We start from the raw sequence: 16,150 nt of genomic DNA, 5'->3' as shown, positions 1-16,150 counted from the left end.
ATTGGTCGCAATGCCTCTTATCGTCTTGTCCTACTTCTTGCCCTGCCTGGTAAATATAAGTCTGACAACAGTTGCCAGTGAAAGTCGGCCATGGGTTGGGGTATCAAATGCAGCTATGAAGACGAACGTCATGACTTCGACCAAATTGATATGGGAGTCCCATCGAGCGGCTCTTACTATGTACGTATATGTCTTTATGTCAGTATGAAGCATTCTCGCTAAAACGTCCCTTGAGGTGGATTACATGGGACACAGTGAGGTGAAGCGAAATCTTGTTTGACATCGGGTTCAGTGTTATTCTTATTGCAGTAACATAGGTGTGTGTGTGTGAATATGGCAGTGGTACTTTTTATCACAAACACACAAGTGTAAACTATTCCAAACGTCCTGTAAGTGTGTACGCTCTTCCTAGATAATACCATATCATATATATCATATCATATCATATCACGGCCATATTAACAGTAAACAGGAAGTGCGTTCAGTTCACTGTACACGCCTTGAAAATGAAATTATAGTAAACTGTGTGATATTAAAACTATAAACCTACATCTTTAACCCCACCAGGTGACCGGGGTTCATATTTTAAGCAGGGTTAATTACAGGTGTGTGTGTCTGTATATGTGTACATTTCGATAACGTCTTGCAAACCAGGTGCGCAATAATGAATTTACTATCTATACATGTGGCGTCATGGATATCAGATTATCTATACATATTGCAGATAGATATGATTACAAGATGTGTGTGGTAGCCTTTTTTCGCGATTCTGATTGATTTTCAGTGTTATACTTCAATAACTGTATTAAAGACTGCGGGACTACTCTCTCAGAGGGACTTCCCCATGTTTCCCTGCTGCGACTACTCCTAAAATAGTATCAGGAATACCCACGTATCGAGCGGCCCCAAAATGACGAGTGGTGATAATCAATGAATACAGTAGTTTACTGTTAGAGAAATAGACTTACATCTCGTCTTTGAAATGAACAAAAGATTTAATTGACTTTATTCCAACACTAGACTGTCTAAACACTAAGTTTGGTTGTTTTTGTTTGTTTGTTTGGTTTTTTTGTTTTTTTTTTGTTTTTTTTTGTTTTTTTTGTTTGTTTGTTTTTTTTTTTGGGGGGGGGGGTTACGCCGCACTCAGCAATATTCCAGCTATATGACGGCGGTCTTTAAATAATCGAGTCTTAACCAGACAATCCAGTGATTGATATCAAAACACTTTAGACTATGAAAAATATAACTGTGTGAAATAGAAACCATTAACCTAGTTCCCAATTAACAACTGGCACCAGTTTGCCAGGGTTGTATCTATGTAGGATTAGTTCCTTCTCTTTCGTACATTTGACTCGTGAAGATCCGGGGTAGAATAGATCTTCAGCAACCCATGATTCCCGTAAAAGACAACTATGCTTGTCGTAAGAGGCGCCTAACGGGATCGGGTGGTCAGGCTCACTGACTTGGTTGATGCATGTATCCCAGTTGCCTGAATGATGCTCATGATGTCAACCATTGGATTGTCTGGTCCAGACCCGATTTTACAGACCGCTGTCACATAGCTGGAATTAAACAACAAGCATACGAAACAAAAACTCGGAAGTATAGTTCTCTAAGTGACGCATGCCAGTTCTGGAATTAAATGGGCTGCCTAGACTAATGTCTTGTCTGAAATGAACATATTGTACAGAAAAACAACAGTTTTTAAATCATAGTTGTAAATATAATAAAAGGAGCCCGTGGAATTTCTCTATTTTCAGATACCGCAGTAATCTAGACTTGCGAAATATCATAGACTTGCACGGGCTGTATAGGATATATTTGTTTCAGGGTCTGTACGACAGACTAATGATCTCTTGGGAATAGTCAACTGTGACCATGTGTGTAATTGTGTCATATTTCTCCAACAACTTTCGTATGATTATATTATAAATTTCGACAAATTAGTATCCCAAACAAGTCATGGATTAACACATAGATTCTTCTACATCTTCTACATCTTGCGTAGTGCAGACCGCCTCCGTGGTCTAGTGGTAGAGCGTCCGCCCGGAGAACGCCCGGGTTCGATCCCCGGCCGCGTCATACCGATCCGATTGAGTCCATTTGGCCACCATGCCTCTCTGTATCTTTAAATGTTTCGCTAAAAATCTTAAATCCTCATAAAAGAAAAAATACAAACACAGTGAAGCCGTGAAGGAGGAATGTTTGAATATTTGTAAGCGTAGAGACGAACTTCATGTACCACAACTGTTAAAACTTAGCAAATATATAAAACGCATCAATATAAAGAAAAAATACTTTATGTATACACTACGGGCGTTCCGATCGTAGCTACATTGTCTTGTTGCTCAAATACATTTCAAACCCTCGATTGCAAATATCGTATTATTGTCCTGAATAATTTTGGCGTAATTATTGTGGTAAATACAGTATCGAGTGCAAACACGAACATAGTATAGCTGATATGCTACGTTACTCATAGTCCCCCGTTATACCGTCGTCTTACAGTAGTGGGTTTATTGCTAAGAGCCGTGTGACATTAGCCAGCTCGCGGGGCCAGCCATGGGTTGGGGAATCACATGTCGCTATGAAGACGAAGAACGTGATGGCTTCGACCAAACTGACATCGCTCTCCAGTCGGGGGAATCGTACTATGTAAGTTCATGTCAATATTTCAATGTCAGTTGAGTAATTATTACATACAAAGTGTATAGCATTTACTTCGGTCGGGAAATTCAGAATGTGTGTGTGTGTGTGTGTGTGTGTGAATACGTCAGTGGTACTTGCTATCACACACACACAAGCGCAAACTATTCCAACCGTCCTGTAAGTGTGTACACAAGTGACACTGACTTCCTAAATAATACCATATCATATATATATCATATCATATCATATCATATCATATCACGGCCATATTAACAGGAAACAGGAAGTGCGTTCAGTTCACTGTACACGCCTTGAAATTGTAATTATAGTAAACTGTGTGATATTAAAACTATAAACCTACATCTTTAACCCACGAGGTGACCGGGATTCATATTTGAAACCAGGTTAATTACAGGTGTGTGTGTCTGTATATGTGTACATTTCGATAACGTCTTGCAAACCAGGTGCGCAATAACGAATTTACTATCTATACATGTGGAGTCGTGGATATCAGATTTTCTGTACATATTGCAGATAGATAGATATATATTACAATTATGTGTGCTATCCAATTTTCGCGATTCTGTTTGAATTTGAGAGTTATATTTCGACAACTGAAGAACAGACTACGGGACTACGTTCTTGAAGGGGATTCCCCGTGTTTCACTACTGCGATAGTTGAGACAATGTCCTCCAATAGTATCGGACATTCCAAGGTATATTTTACAGAAGAAAAAAAAGTTGTTAAATTATCTTAAAAAAATATAATAAAAAAGAGCCCAGAGACGTTCTTCATTTTCCTGAAACAGCAGTAATCTAGACTTGCAACTATTATATACTTTCATGGGCTGTATTGGGTATTTTAGCATTTGTTTCAACCCCCCTCTACCTCGTTACAAATCTAGGGTGACTTACGTCTGTTGTTTTGTATGGTAATGTCGATCATGGAATGGCCTTCAGTCTACGTCACATTGTGAACCGCTCATTAAGGGTCTCTCTGCTGACTAGAGGGGGGTACATACAAACTATTTATCCACCTGTCCCCCTAATAAGCGTATTCAGTTAGGTTATTAACCTTTACCCTCTCTGCAATGGTTCTTTACAAATCTTGCAATATCCATTTTCGTCTCTGGTAACTAACATCTACCTCTTACATCGTTCTAGGGGGCACGGGTGGCCCAGTCGTCTAAGGCACCGCGATTCGCTGTGCAGAGTTGCGTCCCTTGGGCACGCCAGAAATCTATGATTGTGGGTTCGAATCCCGGTTCGCCCCAATTATGTTTCTAGGTTTGTCAGCACCATACCCGTGCTCGTGGGTTTCACCGAAGTGGTAAACGTCTGAGACCTGCATCACTTCGGGCTTTCCTCCCACATTAAGCTAACACGCCGTAATATAACTGGAATACTGTTAAAAGCGGCGTTAAACCCAACTCACTCACTCACTCTTACATCGTTCTACAAAACAGTGTCCAGTACCGCTTGGCATTTCGCTAACAATCCCGCTACCTGTCAGGTCACTGAGACTTCGCGTATAGAAAGAAAAGTTTTTTGAATCGTGAAAATTATAGTAATTGTCCCTTTTATTTATGAAGGAAATAGCTGCGATTTCGTTGTTCTATGCATCGCGTGTACCTGTACTTGTCTCACGTGCGCTGTGTGAGTTGGCTCAACTTATCCTGGATTACCAGTAAATGTGTTTAATATTTTGTTTGCATTATATTTGGAATATAATCGACGTATGCCATATCGTTCATTAAATATTATTAATACCTTCACTAAATAGATTTTCCCCAGGGTTTCTGAGATAGATAGAACACTCTTCTTCGATGATGCTTGGAGATGCAAGTCGTTGATCGGCAAGGAAGGACCTAAAACTCTTCAGGCATTCGGTATAACATTATCTCTCACTTCTCACCTCGGGTCTTACATCCCCAAGCGTGACCAACAAGGGGAGTTTTATCCTACACTTAATGCGGAAAAAAACTCGTTAAACCGGATAACCAACCTCGATAATCTGAACAGTCGGTTTCCATCAAAACTCAAATTATACGATATATCGATATATCGCATAACCCAAAGTAAACCATGCGCTGATCTATCCTCTCACTCGCGATGTCGCTGAAATAATCGTCTCGGTTTAAAGATATGCCGTACAAGCATGAAGTTTAACAGCTGCTTTGCTCACGTTGAAATTATAACCTCACAAAATAATATCCCCTGTGTTCAAACGTTCTGAAGCTGCAAGAAATGTCAATCTTACATAAAGGGGCATCGCATCGGAGTTAAAGATCTGATTTCAATGAGAATATTTGAAGTGTGTACGTAAAGGCCTATTTGTAAGAGTGCTATTTACAAAGAGTACAATACTGTATATAGCCCTCGTGTCATGGTCGACAACCCATGATTATAGTAACACCGGTAAGCGCTTATGTCATGGCCGCTACTGCAATTCTCCTCTCAATACACTCCCACACTGTTTTCTTTTTAAAATGTTGAAAGATATAATTTTTAATTTGAATTTTAACAGTAACACTAACCCTTTCAGTATAACCTGAATACATGTCTATCACTATACATTAATGTTTGCCAGTTCGCTATCCCCTAGTGTGAGTGCCGCCCACGACTGGGAGATTAATGCAGAGAGGACATATTTCAATAGTCTCAGTTCTTACACCTGTTTTGGCGTGAGTCATAATTTGCATTTGATAGCCATACAAAGTCGCTGTAACGAGTACCGTAGTTATTCAGTTTAAGTCCAACAATTTACGAACATAGAATCCAGCAAATTGTTTGATTTTTCGGACCAGATTCGATTATTTACAAGCTGTCGACAAATAGCAGAAAAATTGATAAGTGCATTCGGCGTCAAACAAGACACAAAACAAACAATAATATAGAAGGGAGCATCCATGCCGCCGTTCTCTATGTGTGATAGTTATGTTAAACGTCTGTTGGGACATGGGGGTTTATGGGTAATTGTATAAGTAATTCATGCATTTCTAATTTTGTCTATAATTGTCTGTCACAATTCATGTTTGGTTTATGTGTTTTATACATACCCGTTATGTTGTTTATCGATGTGTCTTATTTAAACTAAACTCCTTATTCATAAAATGTGTTAGAAAATGTCTCACAATAATAAATGGGGGACCCTGAGTAGTCTACCGCCCTTTTTTCATGGGGTTGTAACGGAGTTTATTATTATTCAGTAAAACAATAGTGACACATGTAAACTCGTGGACGAATAATGCATTAAAACGTTTCTTCCAAACGTGTCTGTGCTGATATAACAGTCTCAATAACCTTTTCTTTGTCTTTTTGTAATAGTCGTTGCGACTTATAGATAATTGAAATATGGTCTAATGGGTAATTGAATAGAAAATACTTGCAAAATATTTGGTCGAATAGTTCATAAACTTCTCGAGATTTAGGTTTAGTTTGTATTCGAACCCATAATTACATGACATTTTTCAGGACGTTTACCACAATAATAAGGGGAGACGGTGGGACTGCCAACTACATTTATGTACGCGGAATACGGGGGAATATAGAGGGTATTCAGGACTCGGCAGTCTGGTACGCGGAACGCAAGAACAATCGTAGTTTGTAAGCAGAATTCTAAAGAATAATGGTGTACGTAACACATTCCTTTATATATTATATATTTCTTTATTTTCTCAGTAATTTAACTTGGGCACAGGTGGCCTAGTCGTCTAAGGCGCTGCGATTCACCCTTGGACAAGACTGAAACCTATGATTGTGGGTTCGAATCCCGGGTCGTTCCGATTTTGTTTCAAGTTTTGTTGCCCTTGCTCGTGGGTTTCACCGAAGTGGTAAATGTCTAAGACCTGCATCACTTTGGGCTTTCCTCCCACATGAAGCTGACACGCCGTGAAATAACTAGAATATTGTTAAAAGCGGCGTTAAACCCAACTCACTCACTCAGTAATTTCCACTCACTTCCAGTCGAACTCTTTCATGACTAAGGAACGTGTTCCAAAGGTTTTCGTCTGGCCGCGACATTCTTGACTTAATCGTAACCAACTCGTGTCATTCCGGGACAAGAGGTGCCGCTCGCGAAGGTTTCCATATTGGCACATGAACTCGAAAACTACTTCAAACAAGAAGAATAACTCTTATACTACCAGCGCTTTTCAGTAACACGTGTACGTTATAGCAGCGTTTGCGTATTCCTATTGTAAAGTATAGAAATCTCTGATATAAATATAAATTGTATCATTTTGAACAAAAATATATTTGGAAAGCAATAATACTCATACATTATCAGATGTCATGACTGAATTTGTCCTTTAATGGACAACCATAACAAATAGTATTCACATGTGTTCATGACAATAGCTTTAAGCAGGAATTTCGGAATACAAACAAACAACGCCGTAAGACCGTTTTAATACTCAAACCTGTGGGAATTCCCAAGAAGCATTTGCTTGCCGTGGTCAGGTTCGGTGTGTGTGTTTGTTGTATAACACCGCACTCAGCAATATGCCAGCTATATGACGGCGGTCTGTAAATAATCGAGTCTGGACCAGACAATCCAGTGACTGATATCATAAGCATCGATCCACGCAATTGGGATACGATGACATGCATCAACCAAGTTAGCGAGCCTGACACCCGATCCCGTTAGTCGCCTCTTACGACAAGCGCAGTCGCCTTTTACGGCAAGCATGGTTTGCTGAAGACCTATTCTACCCCGGATCTTCACGGGTCGGTCAGGTTCGGTGAAGTGCGTGCCATCGTACGGCGTGGATCGTGGCTTGCAATATCAAGTGCTGGTTTGCATGGTCAAGTCTCGATCATATACTCAAGTAAAGACGTGTAGTTATAAATATATTTAAAAAAGTATAATAATAGCTGCATGGTATATTTAAATGAAGAAATTGTCCTTAACATAGTCCCTTACAGGTAAAAGAAGTCACAATATATGTACGGCATCCATTCAGGTTGTTTAAAACCCATTACATTTATCCCTTTTATGTTACATTAACAATTTCTGTAAGTGTTTAATGCTGACATCCTTTTAGTATACCGTATGTTAGATAGAGAGTTTTCTTTTACAAATTTATAAATCATTCGTTTGAATATCTAAATATTTTGGGGATTTTAAAAAAAAAAATTGTTAATGTAGTTTGACGAACAAAGAGTTTGCTACCGTGATGATGCATCGCGTTAAAAAAATGGTGGTAGTAGTAGTAGTGGTAGTGGTAGTAGTAGTAGTTGTTGTAGTGGTAGTGGTAGTGGTAGTGGTAATAGTCCCCCACTCACTTTTTGCATGGTAACCGTATTGGGTTTGTATACATCTTCAGGCCCCGGATGAGGACATGCACAAGTGCAAGAGATGCATGTTGCAGCCGTGCATCACGTTTGTGGGACTTGGGGTGAAGAAGAGCGACTACCTGGTCAAGTGCAACTGCTGGCCCCCCACCGTCTTCATGCCATTCATTAGTCTCGCCCAGGTGAGCTTTCCTAGTTCACCCCCCTTCCACTTCCATTCAACATGACACACCCATAGGCACTCTTCAATATAGCGGGACCCGTGAAGATCCGGGGTAGAATAGATCTTCAGCAACCATTGCTTGCCGTAAAAGGCGACTATGCTTGTCGTAAGAGGCTACTAACGGGATCGGGTGGTCAGACTCGCTGACTTGGTTGATGCATGTCATTGGATCCTAATTGCGTGGATCGATGTTCATGATATCAATCACCGGATTGTCTGGTCCAGAGTTGATTATTCACAGACCGTCATAATATAGCTGGAAATTTGCTGAGTGCGGCGTTAAACAACAAACTAAATCAATATGGCGGCTAATATGGAGGATAATGACCCCAACTCCATGTTTGTCATAAGGGGCCGACAAGTTTATGTTGGGGGACAAGGATTTAGGTTTCAGGTACAATACATTTTTACGATTTTTTAAGATATATGTAATATCTTTTTCATACTTTTCTTTGGAAACACAAGTTGCCAGTCCCTTGGACAAAGTTGGGGATCGGGTGGATTAAATATATGCATGGCATTGCTGATCGTTGCTCTTGCTATCAACCACTGATATTATTGGTCCATAGTCGACTATTGACAGGCGTGCCTAATATAACGTAAATACTGATAAAATGTTGCTTACAGCTGCGTAAAACATTATTCACTATTCACTATGTTTGTTCATGGATAGAGACTTTTGTATTTAATTACACATTACTTCAAGTCATTAGTATGACGTCAATGATAGTACAAACGTACATCAACCATTCGAAAAACACGAAAATGTGAACACTATATTACATGTGGTCATCGTGCACGGTTCTGTCAACTCTCTCATGTTAAATCATATTGATTATGGGGCGATGCGGTAGCCTAGTGGTTAAAGCGTTCGCTCGTCACGCCGAAGACTCGACTTCGATTCCCCACATGGGTACAATGCGTGAAGCCCATTTCCGTGGTCCCACGCCCTGATATTGCTTGAATATTGCTAAAAGCGGCATAAAACCATACTCACTCATATTGTTTAATGAAGCCCTTTACATGAATATCCGTCACTGACTGCCCAGTAGTGACCAGTGTCCAAGTCGACTAACCGGCCTGTACGGACACTGCGGTTGCCGCCTTGTAAACAACACGTTGTTATTTTAACGCGTAATTGTTTTTAATCCACGTATATTTTGAATATTGTATATTCCCTTCTCCATAGATAATAATATTCGCTGTTTATGCCGCGGAACTCGCCGGGAAAGGCACTCCCGTCACCTTCGAGAGTGGGTACCCGCACCACAGCCCCCTCATATACCGACCAACGAAACGATACGAGGCGTGGAGATTCATCACGTACATGTTTGTACACAATGGGTATGTAAATTACTGGCATTATATCCCGCATGTCAGCGTTGTTTGCTAGCATCAGAGTGAGTGAGTGAGTGAGTGAGTTGGGTTTAACGACATCTTAACATTAATCTAGTTACATCAAGGCGTGTGAAGTTGATGCGCGATGAAAGCTCGAAGTGATGCAGATCTTAGACGATCACTTGGTTAAATACATGAGCTCAGGTATGGTGCTGTCAGATTTATATACATAATTAGAGCGAATGTGAGATCATAAGCTCCTGATACGCCATGGGGCGCAACTCTGTACAGTGATCATAATCTTATGGTCAAGCTCCTCACAGCGATATACTATGTTACGGATAGTGTAACGAAGGGAAGGAGCTTGGCTTCTGGTACACCAAGGGGCGCAACTCTGCACAACACTCGATTTGACTATTTAGACCGCCATGATGTAACTCAACTATTGCTCTTGTAAGGCGTAAAATAGTATAAAAATACCATTCACTCGGTCACTGTCCTTCAGGTGGTGGCACATTCTGAACAACCTGATCTTCCAGCTGGGTATCGGACTCACCCTGGAGATGGTCCACAAGTGGTGGCGACTGATGATCGTCTACCTGTGCGGCGTCCTAGCAGGTGTGTAGCGACGATGTGAATACCGTATGAAGTGTATGTAAACCTGGTAGTATATTTTGTACATGATTCGTAAACGACATACATACAGAAACGCACGGAAACCGCACCATCAACTTCAGAAAACGATTTGGGCATTTAATTGATGTTTGCTTAGTGGAGACCTCATCTTGTGTACACATCAAAGGAGAACAAATTGTATGAGGTTTCTTGTCATGCCATTATCATGACTCAGGGATTGTTTATCTTCAGGGTGCTTGCTTCATTCTGTGGTAGAGCACAACATAGCCCTGGTAGGAGCGAGTGCTGGAGCCTTCTCCCTTGTGGGCGCTCATCTCGCTGTCGTCATCACGGTGAGTCAGAGAGAACATCCAAGGTCACGTGTGAGAGCTTATCTCGCTGTCGTCATCACGGTGAGTCAGATAGAACACCCAAGGTCACGTGTGAGAGCTTATCTCGCTGTCGTCATCACGCATCTTCCTGAGGCAAGGGAGTTAACGGACTGTAAAAGTCCAGTTTCCATCCTTGCCCTACTAGGCTGGAATTTTGGAGTCACATTTTGGCTGGACTAACGAGTCTATGCAGGGTCCAATCAAAATCGCGTAACGAAATCGACGTCCGTAAACAACATGGATTTCAACGTACAGATTTTGGTCGACCGCAGGGTTTGCAAAGCATGTGTACCGTCAACTAGGCGTCGACAGATATTTTCCAAATCTTATCATGTTATAAGGTTCGTGGTTTGATGCACGTCGCTAGGTAAAACACGTATATTATAATATAAATCTTGACCATCGATCAGATCGTCTTGACTGGACGCAAATGCAAATGAGATGAGAGCTGGATTCTGATTGGTCAATAGGAGGAACATAGAAGGGACATAACTCGTTATAGCCACTTGTAATACCAGCCTAGTTCGGCAAGGTCGGAAACTGGACTTTTAGAGTCAGTTAACTCCCTTGCCTCGGGAAGATGTTACCAGAAGAGTCAGATAGAACACAACATGTGACTTGCTCATCTGGCTGTTGAAAAGATGAAGGTAATTCTCCTTCCCGACAATTTGACCTTCTTCTGAATTAAGTCAGACAAATTGACCCACGGTTTTAATACATAAATATATATAATATATGCTCACAGTGGCGTTTTCACTCTCACATTCCAGTCTAGCTGATATACTATTGTTTATTATACCCCCGACCTAACAGGGTGAGGGTATATATAGTTACACCAAGGAATTCCGCCCGTCCGTCCCTCCGAGGACATTTTTTGTGACCTATAACTTGAACACTACTGCATAGATTATTTTCAAACTTGGTGAACACTTGAAATACCTATAGGAGTGGTGCAGTGCGAAGTTTGATTTCAATATTTGGATTTCATGAAAAAATACAGCTTTCTCTCATTTTTTTCACTTAGATTTATTTAACTTAAACATTTGTCCAACCTATAACGTGAAAGCTACCGCATGGATTCTTTACCGATTGGGGCTACAGTTTCTATGCCACTAGGAGAGGTGCAGTGCGATGTTTGTTTTCCATATTTTGATTTTATGAAAATATCTTTCACTTAGAATTGTTTAACTGAAACATTTGTGCGACCTATAACTAGAAAGCTACGTTATGGATTCTTTTCACATTTAGGGAATAGTTTCCATACTAATTAGAAGACGTACAGTGCACCGTTTAATTTTTACATGTGTATTGTTTGAAAAAATATGATTTGCATCATGCTTTGAATGTGGAAAACTTTTTTCTTATTTTAACATTTGTGCGACCTGTAACTTAAACAAACTCTTTACCAATAGGGATGTGTAGTGCAACGTTTGATTTCGATAAGCGGATTTTCTTAGAAATATTGCTTTTTCATGTTTTGAACGAAGACATATGTTGGAGTAGAAGTGAGCGCCCCGCTCACGTTTTGTCTTGTTTCAGAACTGGAAAGAGATGCGAATGAGATGTAACTGCGAGTGCCTTGATCAAGAACTAAAAGTGCCGACTGGTCCATTACGTCTGGCCGTCATCCTACCCCTAGGTACGTCGGAAAAAATGGTCTTTGTTCACAGTCGACAAAAAAGTAGAGCTGCTTAGGGGCTTGTCTTTTTTTAAATTTTACAAATGATCGTTTACTTTGAATTCGTGTTACTTTGCTGTGGGCCGTTTTGGTTTAACAAGTCTCAAACTTTCACAAAGGTTAGACACAAATTCTATTTTATTGTCAAGTTGATCCTCTGACGGAAATTATGTTACATTATTCTTAATATTATACGTAAAACATTTCCTAATATTCTTTTTAGAGGTATTCCAATACCGCAAAATCTGGATAACACTAAAACCCTTCATAACAACACGGGCGAACAGAAAACGTCGATGAATGTTATACTTTGATCAAGTATTGTTTTCGTGAATGATAACTGGTTACTGAGAATATTGCTTTTGGAAATTAACACGGCTGGGTAGTTCTCATCATATGCCGTAAAACGAGAACACTCTACCGCTTCGGCGAGCTTTGTCGAACCTCGCACGGTACAAGGGACGTAACTCTGTAGATGAGAATTTATTCGGCTTCATGGCAGACACTTAACTTTTCTAATGAACTTTGACATGCTAAATTAATATTGTAAATTAGTGATATTTGAGATGAGTGTTCGTCAACAAGTATAATCGGAAGGAAATATGATATGTGCATAATTACGTATTATGCCTCGTAATTTCAATCTTCACAGGATGAATTCCACTATAAGTAGGGGTTCACTTACTTTCAAAATTAAACTCACAAATCATGCCATAAATATAATATCCAAATATCTGCCAGAAAGACAAATGAATGCAGATTACATAGAGAGCTCCGCATGATGATTTCAACGAGTGGTTCTTTCTGGAACCATTGTGAAAACTAATGATACACTATAGTCATTACGTTCCGCTTGACTGATCCCCGATTAGACCCAGGGCCAATGTCTGAAATATTCGCGTATGAGTTTAGCTCATCTGTAAGCACACATATTATGTCCTAGTTTAAAACATACGTTTACATTATCACAAAACAATTTTTGAGTCGGAAACGTTATTTCTTAAATACGTGATATTTCAGTATTCTATGAAGTAGGCCGTGCTATCTATCAACATGTGGTGGCAAAAGATTCCTGGACGATCGCTGTTGGCGCCCATCTTGGAGGTATCGGGGCAGGTAACCATGGTCTACTTTACTTTACTTTACTTTACTTTTATTTATTTTGTTATTTATTTTCTTTACTTTACTTTTTATTTATTTACTTTTTATTTATTTTATTTTTCATTTAATTATTACTTTACTTTACTTTACTTTTTTAATTATTTATTTACTTTACTTTACATAGATTTTATTCATTAAATGATTGATTCACTTGACTGATTGTTATTTTGCAGGTTTATTACTCGGAGTGCCAATCTTAAAAAACATGAAGAGGCACCCATGGGAGACGAAGCTTGGAATCGTCACCTCAGTAGTGTTTGGACTGGCTGTACTGTTTGGAGTGCTATTTAATATTTTCTACAAAGGTTACCCTGAAACCCAGTGGGATTAATCAATCCGAACTCTAATTTGTTCAGTATTTTATTGCTACTTAATTTACTGCCATAGTGCAGCGGAAACCATCATTTTATATACATTTATGTCTTTAGACTGTTGTTATGGCTTGCCGAGCCTGCCTGCGTGCATATAGGCTGTTTAAAGCAATGCGTATATTTCTGTTATTGTTTAATGGGGTGAGTGAATGAGTGAATGAGTTGGGTTTATCTGCTTTGAACAGTATTCCAGTTATATCACGGTGTGTCAGCTTGATGTGGGAGGAAAGCCTGAAGTGATGCAGGTCTTACCACTCATTAACAGGGTATGGTGCTGACAAAACTAGAAACATAATGGGGGCGAACCGGGACTCGAACCCTTGTTTAATGGAGATTGCATTGAATGATTTTATTAAGATAATACAAGTTTGGTTCAATGTTATACGACTCAATATATTTGAGTATTTATGCTTCATTAGTGATACTCGAACAATCCTATGATTTTCTTACAGTGAAACCTCGTTAATGTGTACCCCGTTTAATCGGAACGCTACCATTCCTCATTATAACTTTGTATCGCCTTCTTATACACATTACTCCATACTGATTATACGGATGATATCGAACTGATTAACGGGGTCTTAGCTGGGTTTTACTGTATACATGAACTTTGAACACATGGCTTTTATTCGTCAATATTTATTGCCTGTTTGCGTTTTCTTGTTGCTTACAATTAAAGTGGTGTTGTCTTGTTAATTTCGCATTTGTTTTTGAATCCATGATACATTAAGGATTGTCTCGATTCAGTATTCTTCTGATCCAAATTTTGTTTATTTGTATTTGCTATTAATCAACAAATTCCGCAAATATCCCGAGCTGTCATATTCTAAACATTTTGTGCCTGAAACTTTGGCGTTTGTATGAGATTCTTCTTCTTGTAGTCAAATAATTGCTGAAATAAACCTTCAGTCAACTGGTGACAAAGCAAGGTCACACGCAGGTTTATATTCGTATTAGTGAGCAATTTATACTTAAGAATTTTCGTATTTTGTATTTCTATATTTTTAAGTCGTTTTTCTCTATTTTTTAAATATATTTTTTGTTTCCATGAATAATATTTCTTCGATGTAAACTGTCTGGCAAAAGAAAGTATGAACCCATGTTTGAAGGTGGTTAAAAATGAAACATACAAGAAATGTTTATCGCTGTTTGTGTTTTTGAAACGGATATCAATCATAGTTGTGTTTTGGACCTTAAATTTGCAGTGTTTCGGCGACTGTGGTCAGCCTAGTTACGTTGTCATAGCTTTTGTAAATTGTTTTGGTCATATCAAATATTCAAGTGTATAGTTTCTTTTGGCCGACAGTATATGTTCTAATCTGATATGTATTGACTTTTTCCAGCCAGTGAACATAGTTTACCCTTAAAAACGTTTTTCGTTAATGCAGAGACATGTCTGCAGCTTTACTAACAAACCTCTTTTTTTATTTATAATCCTACTAACACACATATGTTGTGATAAAATATGTTTAATAAATCTCTTTTTTTCATTCTTAATTACAAAAAATGCCAAACGAATAAAAGTGCATGACAAGGTAAAACATATGACTGCCAAGTGTCGTCTTTTCTGTAAGTAAAGATGGTATACTTGATGTTACCCTGCCTGGCGCTGCACATTGAGGAGTGAAACAAGGACTGGTCGGCTCGGAGTCAGTGTACCATGTCTGATCTCTATGCATACAACCTCACTCGTCGAGTGTCCAAAGACATTTTGTACTTTTGTATATGCCTATGTCATGTCATGGCCCGAAGGGAAATAAAGTTTATTTTATTTAATTGTTTGAGTCGGATATTCATGTCAAACTGCGGCATGGTGTCTCCATGTGCTTGTACAAGCAGACGCACGCACGCACGCACGCACGCACATAAACACACACGCACACACACAGAGGCTGCAATAATCCAGAAAGCGGCGTTAAGTCCCATTTCATGTCACTTCTGGTCCAGTGACACAAAGCGATCTTAGCGCTACGACTGTCGTAAGTCTGTGTTAGGTTTAGGTCCAGTGACACAAAGCGATCGTAGCGGTATGACTGTCGTAAGTCTCTGTTAGGTCTGGATCCAGTGACACAAAGCGATCTTAGCGGTAAGACTGTCGTAAGTCTCTGTTAGGTCTGGGTCCAGTGACACAAAGCGATCTTAGCGGTATGATTGTCGTAAGTCTCTGTTAGGTCTGGGTCCAGTGACACAAAGCGATCTTAGCGGTATGACTGTCGTAAGTCTCTGTTAGGTCTGGGTCTAGTGACACAAAGCGATTTTAGCGGTACGACTGCCGTAGGTCTCTGTTAGGTCTGGGTCCAGTGACACAAAGCGATCTTAGCGGTATGACTGTCGTAAGTCTCTGTTAGGTCTGGGTCTAGTGACATAAAGCGATTTTAGCGGTACGACTGCCGTAGGTCTCTGTTAGGTCTGGGTCCAGTGACACAAA

At 39.7% G+C, this 16,150-nt stretch overlaps 1 protein-coding gene across 2 annotated transcripts; it reads left to right on the top strand.

Annotated features, from left to right (window-relative positions):
* Nucleotides 1-17: 17 nt before the first annotated feature.
* LOC139472982 (rhomboid-related protein 2-like) lies at nucleotides 18-15,498 on the top strand. 2 transcript variants are annotated; one of them, XM_071255479.1, is made up of 8 exons: nucleotides 18-180; nucleotides 7,977-8,126; nucleotides 9,357-9,511; nucleotides 10,011-10,123; nucleotides 10,373-10,473; nucleotides 12,052-12,151; nucleotides 13,211-13,306; nucleotides 13,525-15,498. In XM_071255479.1, exons 1-8 carry the CDS (start codon nucleotides 91-93, stop codon nucleotides 13,680-13,682), a joined length of 963 nt encoding a protein of 320 aa, XP_071111580.1. In that variant the 5' UTR covers nucleotides 18-90; the 3' UTR covers nucleotides 13,683-15,498. The 2 variants fall into 2 exon arrangements, with proteins under 2 accessions (XP_071111580.1, XP_071111579.1); XM_071255478.1 differs by lacking the exon at nucleotides 18-180 and adding an exon at nucleotides 2,524-2,655.
* The last annotated feature ends 652 nt before the right edge of the window (nucleotides 15,499-16,150 follow it).

This window comes from Haliotis cracherodii, unplaced genomic scaffold, assembly GCF_022045235.1.
Source record: "Haliotis cracherodii isolate W230 unplaced genomic scaffold, xgHalCrac1.p SCAF_26, whole genome shotgun sequence".
Lineage (NCBI taxonomy): Eukaryota > Metazoa > Mollusca > Gastropoda > Lepetellida > Haliotidae > Haliotis > Haliotis cracherodii.
Note: the sequence above shows the minus strand (reverse complement) of the source record. Positions and strands in the feature narration are given on the sequence as shown.